Source organism: Eschrichtius robustus, chromosome 3, assembly GCF_028021215.1.
Source record: "Eschrichtius robustus isolate mEscRob2 chromosome 3, mEscRob2.pri, whole genome shotgun sequence".
NCBI lineage: Eukaryota > Metazoa > Chordata > Mammalia > Artiodactyla > Eschrichtiidae > Eschrichtius > Eschrichtius robustus.
The window spans coordinates 28,326,474-28,350,129 of NC_090826.1; the positions used below are offsets into that span (position 1 = coordinate 28,326,474).

The 23,656-nt window shown below is 38.0% G+C and overlaps 1 protein-coding gene and 2 pseudogenes across 2 annotated transcripts in view; 1 reads left to right on the forward strand and 2 right to left on the reverse strand.

Moving 5' to 3' along the window:
* The window catches only part of ZMYM6 (zinc finger MYM-type containing 6), a 49,070-nt gene extending 25,683 nt beyond the window's left edge, over window positions 1–23,387 (reverse strand). The window contains exons 1-6 of one of the 2 annotated variants that reach the window (XM_068539471.1): window positions 23,227–23,387; window positions 22,004–22,170; window positions 11,800–11,884; window positions 10,716–10,965; window positions 7,392–7,566; window positions 7,100–7,291 (exon numbers count right to left, since the gene is read on the reverse strand). In XM_068539471.1, the coding sequence (XP_068395572.1) occupies window positions 7,100–7,291; window positions 7,392–7,566; window positions 10,716–10,965; window positions 11,800–11,884; window positions 22,004–22,096 (795 nt within the window). In that variant the 5' untranslated portion in view covers window positions 22,097–22,170; window positions 23,227–23,387. Of the gene's footprint in view, window positions 1–7,099; window positions 7,292–7,391; window positions 7,567–10,715; window positions 10,966–11,799; window positions 11,885–22,003; window positions 22,171–22,883; window positions 23,122–23,226 lie in introns of those variants that run through there. The other variant, XM_068539472.1, reaches the window with a different exon arrangement.
* Window positions 14,308–14,729, reverse strand: LOC137760963 (ribonuclease P protein subunit p20-like; annotated as a pseudogene).
* Window positions 19,863–20,244, forward strand: LOC137761686 (small ribosomal subunit protein eS12-like; annotated as a pseudogene).
* Window positions 23,388–23,656: the final 269 nt, after the last annotated feature.

The window sequence follows — 23,656 nt, forward strand, 5'->3', positions numbered from 1 at the left end:
ACCACCAAACCAGCTCTACAACAAATGCTAAAGGAACTTCTCTAAGTGGGAATCACAAGAGAAGAAAAGGACCTACAAAAACAAACCCAAAACAATTAAGAAAATGGTCATAGGAACATACATATCGATAATTACCTTAAACGTGAATGGATTAAATGCCCCAACTAAAAGACATAGACTGGCTGAATGGATACAAAAACAAGACCCATATATATGCTGTCTACAAGAGACCCACTCTAGACCTAGGGACACATACAGACTGAAAGTGAGGGGATGGAAAAAGATATTCCATGCAAATGGAAATCAAAAGAAAGCTGGAGTAGCTATACTCATATCAGATAAAATAGACTTTAAAATAAAGAATGTTACAAGAGACAAGGAAGGACACTACATAATGATCAAGGGATCAATCCAAGAAGAAGATATAACAATTATAAATATATATGCACCCAACATAGGAGCACCTCAATACATAAGGCAACTGCTAACAGCTATAAAAGAGGAAATCGACAGTAACACAATAATAGTGGGGGACTTTAACACCTCACTTACACCAATGGACAGATCATCCAAAATGAAAATAAATAAGGAAACAGAAGCTTTAAATGACACAATAGACCAGATAGATTTAATTGATATATATAGGGCATTCCATCCAAAAACAGCAGATTACACGTTCTTCTCAAGTGCGCACGGAACATTCTCCAGGATAGATCACATCTTGGGTCACAAATCAAGCCTCAGTAAATTTAAGAAAACTGAAATCATATCAAGCATCTTTTCTGACCACAACGCTATGAGATTAGAAATGAATTACAGGGAAAAAAACGTAAAAAAGACAAACACATGGAGGCTAAACAATACGTTACTAAATAACCAAGAGATCACTGAAGAAATCAAAGAGGAAATCAAAAAATACCTAGAGACAAATGACAATGAAAACACGACGACCCAAAACCTATGGGATGCAGCAAAAGCAGTTCTAAGAGGGAAGTTTATAGCTATACAAGCCTACCTCAAGAAACAAGAAAAATCTCAAGTAAACAATCTAACCTTACACCTAAAGAAACTAGAGAAAGAAGAACAAACAAAACCCAAAGTTAGCAGAAGGAAAGAAACCATAAAGATCAGAGCAGAAATAAATGAAATAGAAACAAAGAAAACAATAGCAAAGATCAATAAAGCTAAAAGTTGGTTCTTTGAGAAGATAAACAAAATTGATAAGCCATTAGCCAGACTCATCAAGAAAAAGAGGGAGAGGACTCAAATCAATAAAATCAGAAATGAAAAAGGAGAAGTTACAACAGACACCGCAGAAATACAAAGCATCCTAAGAGACTACTACAAGCAACTCTATGCAATAAAATGGACAACCTGGAAGAAATGGACAAATTCTTAGAAAGGTATAACCTTCCAAGACTGAACCAGGAAGAAACAGAAAATATGAACAGACCAATCACAAGTAATGAAATTGAAACTGTGATTAAAAATCTTCCAACAAACAAAAGTCCAGGACCAGATGGCTTCACAGGTGAATTCTATCAAACATTTAGAGAAGAGCTAACACCCATCCTTCTCAAACTCTTCCAAAAAATTGCAGAGGAAGGAACACTCCCAAACTCATTCTATGAGGCCACCATCACCCTGATACCAAAACCAGACAAAGACACTACAAAAAAAGAAAATTACAGACCAATATCACTGATGAATATAGATGCAAAAATCCTCAACAATATACTAGCAAACAGAATCCAACAACACATTAAAAGGATCATACACCACGATCAAGTGGGATTTATCCCAGGGATGCAAGGATTCTTCAATATACGCAAATCAATCAATGTGATACACCATATTAACAAATTGAAGAAGAAAAACCATATGATCATCTCAATAGATGCAGAAAAAGCTTTTGACAAAATTCAACACCCATTTCTGATAAAAACTCTCCAGAAAGTGGGCATAGAGGGAACCTACCTCAACATAATAAAGGCCATATATGACAAACCCACAGCAAACATCATTCTCAATGGTGAAAAACTGAAAGCATTTCCTCTAAGATCAGGAACGAGACAAGGATGTCCACTCTCACCACTATTATTCAACATAGTTCTGGAAGTCCTAGCCACAGCAATCAGAGAAGAAAAAGAAATAAAAGGAATACAAATTGGAAAAGAAGAAGTAAAACTGTCACTGTTTGCGGATGACATGATACTATACATAGAGAATCCTAAAACTGCCACCAGAAAACTGCTAGAGCTAATTAATGAATGTGGTAAAGTTGCAGGATACAAAATTAATGCACAGAAATCTCTTGCATTCCTATACACTAATGATGAAAAATCTGAAAGAGAAATTATGGAAACACTCCCATTTACCACTGCAACAAAAAGAATAAAATACCTAGGAATAAACCTACCTAGGGAGACAAAAGACCTGTATGCAGAAAACTATAAGACACTGATGAAAGAAATTAAAGACGATACCAACAGATGGAGAGATATACCATGTTCTTGGATTGGAAGAATCAACATTGTGAAAATGAGTATACTACCCAAAGCAATCTACAGATTCAATGCAATCCCTATCAAATTACCAATGGCATTTTTTACGGAGCTAGAACAAATCATCTTAAAATTTGTATGGAGACACAAAAGACCCCGAATAGCCAAAGCAGTCTTGAGGGAAAAAAATGGAGCTGGAGGAATCAGACTCCCTGACTTCATACTATACTACCAAGCTACAGTAATCAAGACAATATGGTACTGGCACAAAAACAGAAACATAGATCAATGGAACAAGATAGAAAGCCCAGAGATTAACCCACGCACCTATGGTCAACTAATCTATGACAAAGGAGGCAAAGATATACAATGGAGAAAAGACAGTCTCTTCAATAAGTGGTGCTGGGAAAACTGGACAGCTACATGTAAAAGAATGAAATTAGAATACTCCCTAACACCATACACAAAAATAAACTCAAAATGGATTAGAGACCTAAATATAAGACTGGACACTATAAAACTCTTAGAGGAAAACATAGGAAGAACACTCTTTGACATAAATCACAGCATGATCTTTTTTGATCCACCTCCTAGAGTAATGGAAATAAAAACAAAAATAAACAAGTGGGACCTAATGAAACTTCAAAGCTTTTGCACAGCAAAGGAAACCATAAACAAGACGAAAAGACAACCCTCAGAATGGGAGAAAATATTTGCAAATGAATCAACGGACAAAGGATTAATCTCCAAAATATGTAAACAGCTCATTCAGCTCAATATTAAAGAAACAAACACCCCAATCCAAAAATGGGCAGAAGACCTAAATAGACATTTCTCCAAAGAAGACATACAGACGGCCACGAAGCACATGAAAAGATGCTCAACATCACTAATTATTAGAGAAATGCAAATCAAAACTACAATGAGGTATCACCTCACTCCTGTTAGAATGGGCATCATCAGAAAATCTACAAACAACAAATGTTGGAGAGGGTGTGGAGAAAAGGGAACCCTCTTGCACTGTTGGTGGGAATGTAAATTGATACAGCCACTACGGAGAACAATATGGAGGTTCCTTAAAAAACTAAAAATAGAATTACCATATGACCCAGCAATCCCACTACTGGGCATATACCCAGAGAAAACCGTAATTCAAAAAGACACATGCACCCGAATGTTCATTGCAGCACTATTTACAATAGCCAGGTCATGGAAGCAACCTAAATGCCCATCAACAGATGAATGGATAAAGAAGTTGTGGTACATATATACAATGGAATATTACTCAGCCATCAAAAGGAACGAAATTGAGTCATTTGTTGAGATGTGGATGGATCTAGAGACTGTCATACAGAGTGAAGTAAGTCAGAAAGAGAAAAACAAATATCGTATATTAATGCATGTACGTGGAACCTAGAAAAATGGTGCAGATGAGCCAGTCTGCAGGGCAGAGGTTGAGACACAGATGTAGAGAATGGACGTGTGGACACCAAGGGGGGAAAACTGCGGTGAGGTGGGGATGGTGGTGTGCTGAATTGGGCGATTGGGATTGACATGTATACACTGATGTGTATAAAATTGATGCCTAATAAGAACCTGCAGTATAAAAAAACAAACAAAACAACTAATACTAAACTTTCATTGGGTTATTTGTATGGAAATATGTTAATATAAATGTTTCAGACATTACATGAAATTTCTAAAAATCTTATATTTGTATTTGTATGGAAATATGTATGGAAATATGTTAATATAAATGTTTCAGACATTAAAAAAAAAAAGACAGTAAAAAGAAAAAAAAAAAAGCATAAGTGATTCATGGGAAGAGGTCAAAATATCTACATTAACAGGAGTTTGGAAGAAGTTGACTCCAACTTTCATGGATGACTTCGAGGGGTTTAAGACTTCAGTGAATAAAGTAACTGCAGACTGGTGGAAATAGCAAGAGGACAAGAATTAGAGGTGGAGCCCGAAAGATGTGACTCAATTTCTGCAATCTCAGGACAAAACTTTAATGAACAAGGAATTGCTTCTTATGGATGAGCAAAAAAGTGGTGTCTTGAGATGGAATCTACTCCTGGTGAAGAGGACTGCTGAAATGACAACAAAGCATTTAGAATATTACATAAATTTAGTTGATAAAGCAGCAACAGGGTTTGACAGGATTGATTCCCATTCTGAAAGAAGTTCTACTGAGGGTCAAATGCTATCAAACAGCACTGCATACCACAGAGAAATCGTTTATGAAAGGAAGAGTCAATCCATGCAGCAAACTTAATTGTTGTCTTATTTTAAGAAACTGCCACAGCCACCCCAGCCTTCAGTAATCACCACCCTGAGCAGTTGGCAGCCATCAACATCGAGGCAAGACCCTCCACCAGCAAAAAGATTACAACTCGCTGAAGGCTCAGATGAATGTTAGCATTTTTAAGCAATAAAGCATTTTTAAATTAAGGTATGCACATTGTTTTTTTAAGACATAATGTTATTGCACACTTCACAGACTACAGTATAGTGTAATCATAACTGTTATATGCACTGGGAAACCAAAAATTTGTGTGTCACTTTATTGCAATATTTGCTTTATTGTGGTGGTCTGTAACTGAACATGCAGTATCTCTGAGGCATGTCTATAAATGCCCTCTCTTTCTAAAGGTGAAGAAAAGACATAATCTATCTAAGTTAGTTATCTAGGAAGCTGCTTTCCTAGCTACAGAAACTGGATGAACTCAATCACATGTCTCTAAAACTCTTAACTGATGAAATGTCTATAAACACTATTTTAGAATTATTTAAGGATTAGCTCTTTACTTTTTGAAAGGACCCACACAGACCTGAAACATACCTCTTTCAACCAAGAATATATATCAATTATATATATATGTATATATATAAATTATATTTGTGTGTATGTGTATATAAGAATTGATATATATAATCTTGCTTTATTGCAGTGGTCTAGAACCAAACCCACAATATTTCTGAGGTATGCCTGTAAAATGTAAACTGAAAAAAATTAGTAACTACTCATATATATTAGCAACAACAAAACACATTAAAAGTAATAACTAATTAGTCATAACATACTTCTCTCATCACAAATAATCAGAGAGGACCAAGTAATCCATGAACCAAAGGACCACCCTCAGGACAGACTTGGACATCAATCTAGGATAGAGTCTACCACCTTGAAGGTTACTTAACTAGGAAGACTCTTTAGCAGGAGATAGAAAAGATGTTTAATGTATATTAGGAGATTCTACAGTACTACCTGTAGTTCAAGCTGAGTATCATAATAAAATTTGCCTGTAAGGTTATTCATGTTTTAAGAAACAACAACAATAATAATGGCTACCATTTATATAAATCACCAGTGTTATTACTTACTGAGCGCTTACCATGAGCAGGCCCCACACTAAGCAATTTACATACACTGTACCATAAAATCTTTTCAATAACATAGTGAGATACTTTAAAAAAATTATATATCTTTTTTTAAAAATTTAAACAAACTTTAAATTAACAAATAAACAATAAAGTAGGAGACTAAACTTACTTCATCTGGCTCCAAAGTCCAAGCTCCTAACTGCTACCCTATACTGTCACTGACACAATATAAGGTCTTTTAGTAATGAATTAAATAGGGAAGTAAAAGGAAGGAAAATATAAATTGCAAAGTTACAATACATAATCTTCCTGGTAAAAGAGGAACATCATTCATGCAGTTGATAGGGTATAATACCAGTAACAAAATCAGGAATGGAACTGATTTTTGGAATACATATATATATGTATATATATACACACACACATATATATAAAACATGGATTTTATTCTTGTGAAAGTAGTAACCAGACTGCAAAAAGTGGCTAAGTTTCTAGAAAAGAGATATTTTCCAAAGATGAACATCTATTACCAACTGCTCAAAGGAATTAAAAATAAACCAAACATCCTAACTGAAAAAAACTTTTAATTATCATTTATACCTTTTTAAAAAAATAGCTTTTTAAAGACCCCATATTATTCAGCAATAATTAAATTGACACAAATTAATATATTTAGTAACGAAACTAATAAATAAAAATTAGCTAAAATTTTTAAAAAGGCAGTTGGAAAATAGAAAAAAGAAAAAAAAAAAAGTTACAGTATTCTAATACGGCAATGTTGCCAGAATAATTACAATTCATTCCAAAACACATTTAAAATATATATTTTCTAAAAGGAAAAAGATATGTTTTATATTTGCTGATTATATCATCTTTTAACTTTGGTCATAGTTTATTCACAATAATATGGGGTTTTCTTCACTATCAATATGTCACAGAATATTTCAGACTCATAGCAAATCATGAAATTATATTTGTGAATTCTTGGCCATGAAGGAAACCCTAAAAAATGACCTAGTTCACCTATATCATCTCACTATCAAAATCAACCCTTACAGCATCAGAATCTATCCCATTTTTCAGAAGGGGAAATCACACACCAAGATCAACTGATGGGAAGAGTTCACTCTTTTATTCTGCACTTCATCCCTGTGCAGCCATCTCAGAAGGGATAAGCCCAACTGTACACAACAGACTGATATTCATACCTGTTTATATGCTGTGATACTTGTTGAACTAAAAACCTTCTGGGACTGGCAAGGACCAGAGCTACTATAGCAATAGCTCCCACAGTTCTCACAACAGTTCATGGTAAGGTTGTTGGTAGAATGAAATTTTGAAAAACAGGCATCACTACAAAGACCATGTACCACATTTTGATATTTAACTTCAAATCGAATCTAGGAAATAAAAAAACACATACAGATACAAAATAAGCAAAGCCGGTTAAAAACCTCTAATCTGTGAAGAGAATCCCAATAAAGGTGAAATGTAACTTACATCAGCATTCTTCCGACACATACTGCACCTAGTTGAAATGCTATTGGTATATATGGTAACAACAGGTTTTTTCTTTAGCTCATAAGAAGAAAGGCATGATTGGCTGCAGAAATCTTTGCTAGGAGAGGAATTTTCAAATCGGGTTGTGATCACATCCTTTGGATTTAAAATGTTTCTAAAAATAAATAACAAAGGCAAAATGAAATGTGTTCTTCGTTAATTGTAATTTCTTCCTCTTTGTGAGCTAAAATAACTACATTTACTAAGGGCAGCTATTGTATAGTAGTAAATGGGTGGCCCTGGAAAAGGCATCTGGAAAACTGGGTTTGATGATTAGTTCTATTACTTATCATCCGAGTGACAATGAGTGAGGCAATTACTGCCTCAATTTCCTCATGTATAAAACGGAGTTTATAATACTGAATTCATAGATGTGTTGAAGGAGAACTACATTTAAAATATATCTAGCCAGATGCTCATGAAAAAAACATTGAGGCTTCCAGCTCCAACCAAGTTTCATCCACTGGAACCAACAGAACAAGTGACCATCCCACAACTCCAGACTACAAAACACTTGTCCTCTTACTAGCCAGTAGCTGCCAAGAGTAGAAACATGAATGAAACAAGGGATGAAAAAACTTTTTATTTAAATGTAAGATTTGGGAAACAGATGAACTACCAAAGATTAGCATTAAAAATTAGCATGATATATAAATCTTCACTATAACTGAAGAGACCAAAGAAACAAATGACAGACAAAAGCGCTATTAAGGCTTGGTATCAGGGGACAGATGGAAACAAGAATGAAACAAAAAGAATACAAATAACTGAGTTGTTCTATGAGACTTGTAGAGTTATTCTGTAAGAGCTAATTGTTACAATAAGCACTGCCAGTAAAAACAGAGACTAAGTTATTGCCATTCTTCTGACAAGTATAAAAATTGAAGGAAATAGGCATTAATTAGAAACACTAGTTTCTAATTAATGACCACAAAGTAAAGAAAATTAATGGCAATAATATTATGTACTACAATAATGTACTGGGTAATTTCTATGTGCCAGACATTGTTCTCTTTACTCAAATTATCCAATTTAATTATCAAAAAACTCTGTAAGGTAAGTATTATTAGGACACCAAATCAGAAAGGTTAAATAATGACTTGCCAAAGTCATTCAGCTGGTAAGCAGTGAAGCCAGAATACAAATCGAGGCAGTCTGATTCTACAGTCCATGGACTTCATCATTCCACTATTCTGCCTTCCATCCTGTACCTTTATTATACAGAACTCCATGGTAAACTATGAAAGAATAACAACAGCAACAGGGACTTCCCTGGTGGCCCAGTGGTTAAGACTCCGTGCTCCCAATGCAGGGGGCTCAGGTTTGATCCCTGGTCAGGGTACTAAGATCCCTCATGCTAAGATCCTGCATGCCGCACCACACGGCCAAAATAAAAAATAATTAAAAATATAAAAAAACAGCAACAGAGCACTACTTTAATGTTCTAAAACTCACCAAGCCTTACTAATACGACAGTGAATCTTGGAAACCAAGTGGATATGCTTACATGCAGATGAAGTATTAATTTTGAAAAGTAATTTTTCTACTAAAATCAAAGCAATTAAGAATTTTATTTAATAATGTAAATCTGCCAGTGCTATGTATATATAAGTAAACCAATGAGAATGACTTTTTAATGAAATCTGTGCACATAAATATAAATGCATTCTAAACCTTACACATCCAAATATATGTTACATCTTAACTAACATTTATCTTAGAGAAACCATACCTCTCCCAACAACATGGCTCAAACATTTTTTCTAATTTCTCTTTTAGTTTATAAGAACTCTAAGCACAACTTTTTAATTTTATAGTCAGAGACCATGTTTAACAGTATGACTCAGTTTAATCATCTACAGTAGTCAGCTGGTAAGACATCAAGTAACTTTTGGCAATGTGCAAAAATCAAACCCCAGCTTGAAAGACAGATTTATCACCTAACTTAGTCTAAAAGAATGTTTCACAGCCTCTGAAGGCAATGCAAAATCAAGAGACAAAAAAAAATTTTGAATAACAACAGCGTTGTGGTAAAAAGCCAAGGACAAGAGTGACTACTTTTAAGAGAATATGTATTTGGACGTACAGGCAGTGTTATGCTCTTTAAAATTTAATTAATTTCCTTTTAATATTTGATATGTTGAGATTGAATATCTAAAAACAAAAAACTAAATTTACTCTTCCAGATCAGTTTCATGAGAATGACATAAAAGAGTTAAAGTAAGGTATTAGAAGGGCATTTTGGAACAAAACTAAATTTGAATATTTAAGTAAAATGTTTTAAAATTCCTCTTTCCTTTTAGTTGGGGATTTCCATTTTAACAGGATCTACTTTTAGATACCTAAGGCCAACACACCAAGCAGATAAAGAAACTATCATATATCGCCAAAGACAAAATAGAGGCCTATAAATTATATGTTAAATATACATAATACCAAATTTATTATTAAAAGTAATAGGATCCCACTTATTAAGCATTTGCTATGTGCTAGGTCCTGTGCCAACACTGTCTCATTAAAACCTGAGGAAGTAGATACTATTTACCAATGAAGAAACTAAGGCTTAGAAAGGTTAAATATCTGGCCCAAGGTCATATAGCTAGTAAGTGATAGAGCTACAATCTAAAACCAAGCTCTTAACTTTCCTTGCTCTACATTAGTGACTACTGACAACATACTGTATTCCTAGAATTGCACCACCACACAAATAGGTAAAACGTGCCAAATTCTTCAAACTTACTGAGGTAGAGAAAGAAGTTTATGTACCTTCGTTGCTATTTCTTCCTCTCTCTGCATCTATGCATTATTATAAAGTAACAATGACCCCCAACAAAAGCTCACAAGGACTTTTCAGGAATAAATGCATTATTTTTGTGGCCATTTACCTTCTAAAGAATTAAATAACTTTCATATACTATTATAAGGGTGATATTATTTCATTCTATACTTCAATAACTTTCAAGATAACATAATTTTGAACAGTTGTTGTCTACAATTACAGTAGACACACAATATATGAGTGGTCCTATAGTTTCTCACAAATAATTTATTTCTTTCTAATTGAAAGAGACAGGAAAACTGGTCTAGGCAATACTTTTTTACATCAAGTCACTTATTTAACTTTACAAAACTTTAGAATTTGCAAACTTCTCAATTAGCTAAAAAGTATTTCCAGGGAAATGAGCTAAAGAGATTTAAAATAGCAATAGCATATTTGAACTAAAAACACTTAAAAAGTAAGGGATATAATTAAGAATTTCATACTTTGAGCAGTTTGCACAGGTTTTCTTGGGAGGAGGTGGTAGGCAGACAGGTGAAGAATATCCGATGATGCACCTTGTGGAGCAAAAGAGCTGAGTAGATCCTGTCTTATGAAATGCAGTTTGCCCCTTATAAAGCATTTTTTTGCAACCAGAACAAAAAACCTGAATAGCTACGGCTGGAACTGAAGGAAGCGATATATTTGGGCCAGATGATGCAAGAGAAAGCTGAAAGCCTGGGGTCAACTGTTGGGCTATAAAAACAAAATAAGAAAAAAAAAACAACAACAACAAAAACTGTTTTGACATCAACATGAACATATATACATTCTCTATTTTTTAGGACAAATTCCCTCAGTCTTGAAATCCAATATTGAGGCAATAACCACTCTAAAACAGGCAGCTTCAAACTTTTTAACCATGACACATAGTTAGAACTACATTTCACATTATAACCCAAGAGACACACACATACATCTGTATGTGCATGTGTGTGCATGCATGTGTGTGTATATGTATATAAAATTTAATAACTGAAACAGTAATTTCATGAAATAACGTTTCCTTACTATATGCACCACATTGATATACAGTTGACCCTTAAACAACTCAGAGGTTAGGGGCGCCAACCCCACGCAGTCAAAAATCCGTGTCCTGCTATCTCTGTCTCAAAAACAAAAGAACTGAAAAAAAGAAATGACTCATCCAAGGGCAGGAAGCTGAAACAGTCTGGATAGAATCAGGACTCAAACCCTAGTTCTTCTGATTCCACATATTGTGATCTCCAATAGAACATAAAAATGTCCCCACACTTAATTTACAGATCTGTAGAATAAAAATACAGGTACTATATTTATTGAAAAAAATCACCTGTAAGTGGACCTGCGCAGTTCAAACCCATGTTGTTCAAGGATCAACTGTAATTATATTCCACTTTTTAAAATACTGGTCAAGACCAGCTAGCTAGTTTGAAAAGCACTGCTTTGTCTAAAGGAAGAAAAAGACTTACATGAGGTACTTTCCCTCAATTCTACTCGTCAGAATATAACAAATACTGATTCTAACTAACTTACAGTTCTGTTTCTTACCAAGAGGACTGTCACTGACTGAAAAGACAGCACTAATTTTCAGTTCACTTTCTTGAGTTTTCGGCTTTGAAGCATGTACATATTCCTTAAAGAAAACAAGAAGAGAGAGAGAAATGAATACAGTGTTAGTACTGAGGAAACTAGAAATTCAAACAAAAAAATAACTGTCATATTCATCTCTTCTACATTATAGTCGTAATCGCCTTCAAATACCTCAAAAGTCAAAATTTACAAGTTATCAGACTAGATTCAATCTTTTTTTTTCTTTTTTTTTTGGCTGCGTTGGGTCTTCGTTGCTGCACGCGGGCTTCTTCTAGTTGCGGCGAGCGGGGGCTACTCTTCGTTGCAGTGGGCAGGCTTCTCATTGCGGTGGCTTCTCTTGTTGCGGAGCACAGGCTCTAGGTGCACAGGCTTCAGTAGTTGTAGTACACAGGCTCAGGAGCTGTGGCTCGCAGGCTGTAGAGCGCAGGCTCAGTAGTAGTGGCACACGGGCTTAGTTGCTCCACAGCATGTGGGATCTTCCCAGACCAGGGCTCGAACCTGTGTGCCCTGCATTGGCAGGCAGATTCTTAACCACTGCACCACCAGGGAAGCCCTAGATTTAATCTTTACAAAAAGCATCTTTAGAATTGAAGAATCTTTTATGATAGTTATATCTACTTCTCAAATGTAATCTTGATATATGGGAGTAGCACACAGCTATTTCAATGCTGAGCACTACCCCTTTTATAGGCTGTGTTTATAAGGGAGCAATAAATGAAATTAAATCTGAATGATTTAGAGTTTGGATCAAATTAGTAATTTTAGCCAACAGAGTTGCAAGTGGCATATCTCTTAATGTCAGAAAAGACACAAGTTTCAATGCAATCTGCTCATTATACAAAAAATCAACACAGCCTAAATCAGGTTTATCTTTAATATATTCTTCAAAATGCTTTAAAATAACACGTAATCATGAAAGAAATTAAAATACATATACCTAACTTGAAAAAGAGTGCCCCTTATTCTGAGATCAGAACTACCCTACATTTTGGAGCAGTGGGGGGCGGGGGGGTTGTTAAAACAGCCTTACATATTTCAAATAAAGTTTATTTTTTTAAATGACAGTGTTCTTTTTTTTTAGTATAGTATTTTATTTATTTTATTTGTGACTGCGTTGGGTCTTCGTTGCTCTGCGCAGGCTTTCTCTAGTTGTGGCGAGTGGAGGCTACTCTTTGTTGCGGTGCGCGGGCTTCTCATTGTGGTGGCTTCTCTTGTTGCGGAGCACGGGCTCTAGGCACGTGGGCTTCAGTAGTTGTGGCTCACAGGCTCAGCAGTTGTGGTGCATGGGCTCAGTAGTTGTGGCACGTGGGCTTCAGTAGTTGTGGCTCGCGGGCTCTAGAGCGCAGGCTCAGTAGTTGTGGTGCACGGGCTTAGTTGCTTCATGGCATGTGGGATCTTCCCGGACCAGGGCTCGAACCCGTGTCCCCTCCACTGGCAGGCAGATTCTTAACCACTGCGCCACCAGGGAAGCCCTCAAAGTTTTTAAAAATAGTCTTACTTTTTTGAAACAATGGTGATAATAAATGGTAGTTGTATTTTTAATCTCCCTGTACTTAGCAAAATAAATGACAAATGTATCAGTTCCCAAAGTTACTCTGGAATTTCTTTGGAATATTAAATGCCGAAGATTAAGAACCACTGCATTAATTTATCACTTCCCGTGATGTACGTTATGCCACCAAACAAACTGCTGCCTATAAGGTAAGAATTATTGAACCTTCTTTATGGATGAGGAAAGTGAGGCTTAGAGATGTTCATCAACTTGTCCAAGGTCACAAAGATACTAAGTGCACAGATGGGAATCAAACCCAGGTCTCTCTGTTTCAAAACCCATGCTGTCTCCCTCCTAAATGTACAAATACAGTATAACATAATTACTATAATGAATTCAAACCCTGGTCCCCAATTGAAATTAAGTTCCCCTGTTGTAGCTTCTCCCATCTCCTTTCACTCATAGCACTTGTCATAATACATCATATCATATTTATTTGGGTGATAATCTGTTTAATGTCTAACACCCCTCCTCCTCCCCCACACCTACACTAGACCAAAAGGACCATGTCCACTAGGGACAGGGACCACATCTGTTTTTCCACCTCTGTACATTCAACACCCAGCACAGTCAACATAACAAAGAAGACTATGGGTTCCGAGAGCAGACAGAAACAGGTGTGATCCTGGTTCTTTTTTTTTTTTTTTGCAGTGGGGTGGCCGGGCACCAACACAACTTGATACGTTTGACTGTATAGGACAATGGTTACAGAACACAAAGATTCAGAAAGACCCACTGCTTGGGCCCAACAAAAGACAATATTCGCCCTCTGAATTCATAGTCCTCGGGGCTGCAAGGAGGACAGGCTTTTTCCTACATGCCTCTGGTAGAAGGTCCATGACAGTACTCAGTAGAGCCATATCTGAGCCTAGTTGTATGCGGTGGGTAGATAAGACGGGCCAGCCTCATTTCAATTACTTGGGTGTGACCCTGAAGACACAGATGTGGATGACTGAGTTGTTGTAGATCTGGGTCAGCAGCTCTCACGTGTAAGTCTCTGGTTCCAGCTCATTGACAAGCTCCACAGTGGAGGTACTGGCACCACCTGCAGGGACCCGAAGCTGCCAGCCTGAAGCTGTAGGGCAATGTTGATGGTGCAGTTAATGGCCAGGCCCAAGCCGTGGATGTAGATCTCAGTGCATGAGTTCTGACCCCATGCCCGTCCGTCCAGCAGTTTCTGGCAGTGGGCCAGCTGGGCCTTAACGTCAGTCTTCATGTTGACAGAAATGTCATTGGGCTTCCGGCGCAGGCAGTGGAGAAGCCACATCCACAGGGTGTACTAAACCGGGTCCAGCTCAGCCTCGACGGCCCCGCGGGGCTCTCGGTTTTCAGCCATACTGTGTGCCTCCCTCCGGTCCACAGTGCCCTCCACGCACATGTGGCCCACTCCCCTGCCAGGCCACTCAAGCGTTGCGCCAACCCGCCAGAATACAGAATGCTGCCCATGACCCCAAGGCCCCAAGAAGGGAAGAAAAGAAAAGGGGTATGCCGCAGGAATGCCAGAACACCAGCGATCCCTGTTCTTAAACAAGTTATTTAATCTTTCTCAGTTTCAACTTCCTTATCTATAAAGATAATATTATCTAACCCACTGGACTAGATTTATGGGGGATAAATGATTTAATACAAATAAAGTATGTAGTGTGATGCCTTACAGTTAGCCAGAAGTTAAACATGATTTAGGAACAAAAATGCTAGCTCTTACTATTTTCATAATTATGACATCGAATAAATATTTGTTGAATGAATGAATCTAAGTTCATTCAATTCAAAGTGGACATTCAAGTTCATTCAATTCAAATGTTCTTAAACATTATACTTAAATAACAATATTTATTTATTGGCACTTGCAAAAAAAGGAGGAAGTTAAAAGTACCTATATACACCTCCTTCAACTTACCATAAAAAACACTTAAGACTCAATAAAAAATTATCATCTTACCATCAACTCAATCTCTAGTATTTTTCTAATATGCCTGTTACATTTCCCTAGTCAGTTTCTTTTACTTCATAAAGTAACTGTTCCACACCTCCATCACTCATAAGTCCCAACCCCACATACTTCCTGCTCAATAATGTTTCTATTTCACCAAGAAAACAGAAGCAGCTAAGTAAGAATTCCTGTAACATCCTGATTCCCCCCCTCCACCATGCCTACAAATTGATCAGCAAACTGTCCTTGAACCTTACAGGAAAAGGCAACCTTCTCAGCCATGACTAAAACAGTGCTTATGTTCAGGATCCCTTTCCCTCTCCCTTCTTACAGCACTTCATACTGTCTTTGTGTGTCCTCAGCCTCTCTCCACTTTGTCAACTAAAAGCAGCATGAACCGTAAAGAGGCAAAAAGGTAGTTTATTTGGGTTCTTAGAATTGTAATTCAGGGATCACAGATTCTGGAAGAACCCAGAATAGTGTCCCATTGGAGGAAAATGGGTAGAGGTTTCTATGGGGAAAAGGAGGAAGTTCACGAAGGCTTACACAAGCTGTTTACCAAGAATGTGGATTGGACGATAAATCTGTTCTGTTCATACGATTGGGTTATCAAGCACATCTCATCCATTACTAGGGAAAGGTATGGCTTCCTTAGTCCAGAAAGAGTCCAGTTCTCAGCATTGTTCTTTCCTTTTGGCAACTCAGCAACTATTCAGCAGTTTTACGTTAGAGAGTTCAGCAAAAGTTCAGCATGGGCAGCAAATGTGGAGATCCTCAAGACAGTCTCAGTCATTCTTGCCTTTGTTCCTTTCACAACCTCCATATAGGTTTCTTCCCTTCAGCTTATAAGGAACTTATTCCCTAAGGAACTACTGCCCTCTCTTCTCTCTCCCTTTACAACCGAACTTAGAGAAAAAGTATTCCATTCTTTCTCTACTTCCTCACTTTTGATTCCCTCCTGAACACAATGCAATCAGGCTACTGCTTCAACTGAAGGTGTTTTAAGATAACCAATCATCTCACTATTGCGTAATTCAACAAACAATTTTAGGTTTTATCTTACTTGGCTTCTCAGATACATCTGACACTGCCAATGATTCCACTGGTTGTCTTCAGATTATGTTATTACTTCAATGCATCATTACTATTTCTTAGTATCCTTCATTGATCTTATATACACCCCTGAAGTCAATGGTTCCAAATTCAGTGGCATCAGAAGCCCCTAAAAGTCTTATTAAGACATAGAGTGTTGGGTTTCAGGCTCAGAATTTCTGATTCAGCAGGTCTGGAGCAGGGCCCAAGAATATACGTTTCTAACAAGTTCCCAGGTAATGATGAGGCTGCTGCTTGGGGGACTACTTTGAAGCCATTTTGAAGCACTGAATTAATCTAGTTCCCAGCTTTCTATCCTGAGCTCTACTCTCTTTTCTCTACTTTATCACCTATATAGGGTTATCAGATATAGCAAATAAAAATATAAAATGACCAGTTAAATCTGAATTTCAAATAAACAACAAATAGTTCTTTAGTATAAGTAAGTCCCAAACATTGCATGCAACATATTTATATGAAAAAATATTCATTGTTCATTTGGTAATCAAATTTAACTGAGCATTCTACATTTTTATCTGGCAACACTATACCTACAGGTAGATAACTCTGATCTCTAAATACCACATCCATATGGGCAAATGCCTCCCAGTGCAAATTACCACTTGAATGTCCCACAAGCCCCTTAAACACAACAGATTCCAATACTTATTACTTCCCCCCGAATCCTGTTCCTAGCCCCTCAGTAAATGGTATCATCACAAACTCAACTTACTGAAGCCAGAAACCTCTTGAGTATTCCTGGATCCTCCTTGACCCTCATATTTCATTTGCTATCTCTAAGTTGGATCAATTCTACCTAAGCATCTAAAATCTATTCTCTTCTCCCACTTTACTACTGAAATACTCAACCACTAAACACACCACATTCTCTCACCCCTCCATGACTTGGCACATGCTCTTCTCTCTGTCTGAAGATCTTAATCAATTGCTATAACTCAAGCGCTACCCACCCTGTGAAGCCTTCCTCTCCTCCCTAGACAGACATAAGGGATCCTTTCCCTGTGCTCCCAATGCACCTTACACAATATTTAAAATTACAGTAATTACATAATACTGTGATTTTATATCTGTACAGAAGTGGCACAAAGCAACAGAAAGAATATGTTTGAAGCCAGTCAAAACTAAGTTCCTACTTTAGCTCTGATGCTTCCTTTGAGTTTGCAAGTTACTTAACCTGTCCTTCCTTCAGTTCCCTCCTTTGTAAAATGGGGTAAGGATACTTCCCTCCTATGTTTGTAGAGTTTAAATGAGAATAGGTAAGACATACTTAGCATACCTTCAGGCAGGGAGCAGTCATCCAGCAAATAATTACCTCTCCCATTTCCATACCTTTATTCCCCCTTACACTATCAATTCTCTTGAGAGCAGAGGCCCTATCTTTTCATCTTTGTAGCTCCTCTGAAAACAAAATAACTAACAAAGCTTAGCATCCTAGTTAAGGGTTTGGGCTCTTGAACCAGACTGCCTGGGTTCAAATGCTAACTCACCCATTTACTAGTTGTGTTACATTTAGTTTAGCAAGTTACCATCTGTCTCTCTGTTTCCTTGTATGTAAAGTGGGGATAATAACGTACTTAACTCGTAGGGTTGTAAGCGTCACATGTAAACTGCTTACAATGGTGTTCAACAAGTGCTTTAGGTTATATAAACAGGAATAAAAGTCACTGAACGACTGAATGAGAGCTCAACTATAGCTTTAATATCCGGAACAGACCCTTAGTATATCATAAAATACTCAACTTTTCAATTTTTTGCCTCCTATTTTCCAATATTCAAATATGACATGAAAAATTGCACACACTATTTGTTCAATTGGCTTTTCCATCATAGGCCACACTCTCAATCATGAAAAATTATAGCCTATTCACCTTGAAGCATTAATATAAACCAAAAGGAACTAAGTAGGTCCCTATCCACTTAAATTTACAATGTAAGCTGTTAATGGGATTTTCATTATCACAATTTTTATACAGAAAGAATACTCAATTAACTCAGTACAATATTTCTTAAATTTTTATACTACAGGCAAGGTACGATGCAAGAAATATTGGATCTGGAATTTTAAAAAACTGGTTTTGTATCCCAGCTGTGCCATGAGACCTTGGTGAAGTCACTTATTCCGTCAGGCTCAGTTTCCTCATCTGTGAAACACAGGCTCTTTTATTTTAATTATTGAGCATGTGCCAGTCATTGTGCAAGGAATTGAGATCAAATAAAACCAGACCCGGGAAAACAAAATTCATTGACCTCCAGATGCCATAATAAATGTAAAAGCACTGCACGATTAAAAAAAAAAAAAAAAAAAAGAGAAAGAACGGCTAATTCTACCTGAGTGACAGTTAAACTATATCTTAAAAGAGGAGGAACTTTTTGCCAAGCTACCCAGTTTAGGATACACAGGCAGAAGAAATGGCATGTGCAAAGGCAAGGAATTAAAAATCAACAGAATATACCTTTCTGTGAAATGCAAATAGTTTGCAGGAGCATAGATTAGAAAAGGTGGGAAGCACTACTGGGCATATACCCTGAGAAAACCATAATTCAAAAAGAGTCATGTACCACAATGTTCATTGCAGCTCTATTTACAACAGCCAGGACATGGAAGCTACCTAAGTGTCCATCGACAGATGAATGGATAAAGAAGATGTGCCACATATATACAATAGAATATTACTCAGCCATAAAAAGAAATGAAATTGAGTTATTTGTAGTGAGGTGGATGGACTTAGAGTCCGTCATACAGAGTGAAGTCAGAAAGAGAAAAACAAATACAGTATGCTAACACATATATATGGAATCTAAAAAAAAAAAAGGTTCTGAAGAACCTAGGGGCAGGACAGGAATAAAGACGCAGACGTAGAGAATGGACTTGAGGACATGGGGAGGGGGAAGGGTAAGCTGAGACGAAGTGAGAGAGTGGCACTGACATATACACACTACCAAATGTAAAACAGATAGCTAATGGGAAACAGCCACATAGCACAGGGAGATCAGCTCGGTGCTTTGTGACCACCTAGAGGGGTGGGTTAGGGAGGGTGGGACGGAGATGCAAGAGGCAGGAGACATGGGGATATATGTATATGTATAGCTGACTCACTTTGTTATACAGCAGAAACTAACACACCATTGTAAAGCAATTATACTCCAATAAAGATGTTAAGAAAGAAAAAAAAAGGTGGGAAGGATGAGTGATGACACTGAAGAGGAAAACAAAGGCCTAAACATGGATAGTTCAGATGTCACACTAAAAAGTTTATGTTTTGTCCCGCATGAGGAGACAGGGTCTTTAAAGAGAGCAGTGTCATCAGATCTATAAAGAGTACCATAGTGCTCTTTCCCTGTTGCTGGGGAAATGCGTGGGAGGTAGAGGCCCCGGTGCATTCAAGATTCAGCTCCACCCATAACCCATTGCTGTGGCCATAACCCACCGCCTTGGTGGAGGAAAGCATTTCCACTGGAGGTGTAATGGACATTAATACTGCTTTACAAGAGGTGCTGAAGACCACCCTCATCCAGGACGGTCTAGCATGTGGGATTCCGAAGCTGCCAAAGCCTTAGACAAGTGCCAAGCCCATCTTTGTGTGCTTGCATCCAATTCTGATGAGCTTATGTCAAGTTGGTAAAGGCCCTTGTGCTGAATGACAAGTCAACCTAATTAAGGTTGATGGTAACAAGAAACTAGGGGAATGGGTAGGCCTCTGTAAAACTGACAGAGAGGAAAAACCCTGTAAAGCGGATGGTTGCAGTTGTGTGGTGGTTAAGCAAAGAGTCTCAGGCCAAGGATGTCATTAAGGAGTACTTCTAATAGAAGAAATGATCAAAATAAAAACGTGGCTCTTGTTCCTCAAAAAAAAAAAAAAAAGAGTATCACTATACAGAGTTTTGGTGAGATATGTGACTGAAGACATGACAATGAATAGGAAACTGTTATAAAAGTCCAGATGAGAAATAATAAAACAGGGAGGAAAGAGCAGGGTAAAAAAAATTCTTAAAAGGTAGAACCCACAAAACTTGACAAACAAATGGTTACTTCTGGCAAAAAGAAGAGAAAGAATTTACCATATGGAGGGAAAATAAGTGTCATGGATACCACCATCCCCCACCCCACATCCTGTAGACACTACCTCAGAACCCTTCGTAGCACAGCATTTTAGGAAGGCGTGGAGTGGATGAACAAGACAACATCTACTTGACATCCCTGTCCTGGAATGACACTGCCTTTGAGATAATATGAGAAATAGAGTATTATCATTATTACTTATTTTATTATTTATATTTTCAATATTATTGATTTGCTTATGCAATGAAGCCAATAACTAGAGTATAAAGCAAAAGAACTGTCCACGAAGGAAAAAAAAAATCGTTTTTTTGCCAGAACAACTAACTGGTCTCTCCACACTAATCTCCACAGATTTCCAATCTGGGTCCCTAAAAGGTAGCCATATGATCTTTCCAGACATGTTTATCTTATTCTCCCAAGTAAAACCCTACAATGGCTTCCCAAAGCTCTCAGGAGAAGACCAAAATTCGTAACAAGGTCCACAAGGTTCTGCATAATCTGGCCCCAAACTACCTACAGTGCCTCATCCTAGAAGTAGGATAGCATAGGCTCTGAAGTCTGATACCTGGGTTTGAATTCAATCTTTGCCATTTATGAGCTGTGATCTGTGGTAAACTGCGTGACCTCTTTGTACTTGGTTTCCTCATCTCTAAAATGGGGATAATAATATGGTTGTGAGAATGGTGCCTGGCACAGTCTAAGTACATATAAGTATTAATAGTAATAAGTTAGTATTTATAAGGTCATGTTATTATGATATAATATACTCTACATATTGACATATTAATACCACTACTAGTATTGTTATTATGATCATCACTATCATCGTCATCACCATTTTTGCACCTCTTCTGTTCCAGACCCGCTGGTCTCGCAGTCCTTCAAAAGAACCATGCATCTTCACAAATCAGAGCTTTCCTGTATGCAGATCACTCTACCTGGAACTCTCCTCCATGCCTTCGCCTAGTCAATTCATTCTTCATAATTCAGCTGACAAATCCTTCTCTAGCCCCCTGCCCCCAATCAAAACTAGGTCAGATTCCCCATTTCAGGCTTTTCTTCCACAGCACTTGTCTTAGTTTGTAATTATATATATCATGTGATCAATTACTTGTGTAATGTCTATCTCCTCTACTAACCTGCAAGCTCTATGAGGGAAGGCACTAAACTGATTTTGCTCACTCCTGGATCCCCAGAGCCTGGCATAGAGTAGACCACAAATACCTACAGAATAAACGGAAACTACTATCGGATACAAGAGAATTTTTTAAAAAGGTACCAATGGAAAAAGGGTAATACACATTACTTTCTTCTCACAAAAAGAAATATAATAGAGTTACCAAGATCTTTTTTCATTCAAAGAGCAGAAAAGGTGATTTACTCATCTAATGGGGAAAAAATCAGTTTGGGTTACCTTACAAGTCAGAAACTAACTAAAAATTTGAATTCACCAGGTAGAAAAGAAGAAATAAAAAAAATTTTTTAATAAATATGAAATGCTTACTTGAGCATTATCAGGTTCTTCTTTAATTTTGTCCAGAAGCCCCCGCTGTGGTGCCATCGCTTTGCCACATTCACCATCCAAAGGTTCTTTCATTCTAATTTTTTAGGTAAAGGAATTCCCCGGTCTAAAACTAATAGATTTCTTCTTGGTGATGGATAGCTGGATTCCTAAAACACAACATAAAGGATTGGTATTCTGGCTTTTTTTTTTTTTTCCATGTTTATCTATATCAAAAGCTTTGTGTTGAGCACAAGGTTTTAGAGCTAAGCATTTGAAAAAAACAACTCTTCTGGGGCCATGACTCTTCTCCTTTCTTCCTGCCTTCTGCTTCTTTAGTAGCTGCCTTCACATAAAAAAAGTCATACAGCAATAGCTCCCACTTCCCTGATAGCTTTAAAGACAAATACTCTGGTCTTTTATATGTTGAAAGTTACTGAGGTAATTAGACTGGCAGACCAACACGTGAGAGGAAGTTACCAAGCTCTTAGAAGAAAGGACTCAGAAATACTGTTTCTGAGTCCATGAGAATTAGTACTTGGAGGCCCACCTCAGCTTATATTTCTCAAAGTGGGGCACACCAAGCTCCCCACCCCCACCTCTAACTCAGCCTTCACTAGAGGCCTCCATAAGGGCCCCAACTCTCGGCTTAAAGATAGATGAGAGCGCAAGTTGCCACCACAAATGAACAGGTATACCCTTACTTAAAGTGGACCACCTGCAGGGTCTCATGGGGGGCCGTGCCCAGGAATGAGCCCCTCTGAGATTATTTTCCCAATACGCCTTCTTGTAAACAAGATTAGTCATTCAGCGGACTTCCCTTCCCCTAAACAGGACGTAGTACACCTGAAGCAAAAAGGAAACTCTCCAAAGTTGTCTTTACCCAGTCAAGCCAGACATGGAAATGGGCAACTGGCTTAACAACCAGTGCGAGGGATGAGAACTTAGAACCACCGGCCACAGTTACAACAATCTATGGGCTCTCGTGTCGTAATCGCTCCCAAAATCTCGTCCCCACCAATAATTCCCACGCCTGTCACAGGGTACAAACGCTGCAACTTTGTATCTTTTGGAGAGAACACGACTCGCAAATGCCTGTCAGCGTGTCCCTGCAGCGAAACCGCAACGCCCGACGGCGCCGCTTCCGCCCAGCGCCCGCCTCGTCACGTGGCGCGGCCGCCGCCCCGCCCCACGCGGCCCCTCCCGCTGCTACCGGCCGCGCTCACCTTCTGGTGGCTTCCCTGCTCCCGGGGCGCACCGACCGGGGAAGGGGGAGTAGAACCCAAGGCCCCCACGCTGGGACGAAGATTATTTTCTCTTACGGGAATTTTTCCGCCTCATCCATTGCAACGCAACACCCGGACAACTGCGCGTGCGTAACCCTGGTCTCCGCCCCCTTTCCCATTATGCTCCAGACCTGAGCTGAGTGGATTTCCCAGCATTCCTCTTTCCTCAGTTATGGTTGACTTCTTAAAGAGACCAAAACCCAATGGTGAGAAGATAGAGGAAGGGATTGGGAGGAAACTAAGGGGCGTAAGATGACGCTGTTAAGTGCCCTGCACCATTCTTTATTGCCCATGTCTGGAAAGGTGACCTGCCAAGAGAACATGAATAAATAATAGCTGATATATATTAAGCCAAGTGTTTGGTAAACAC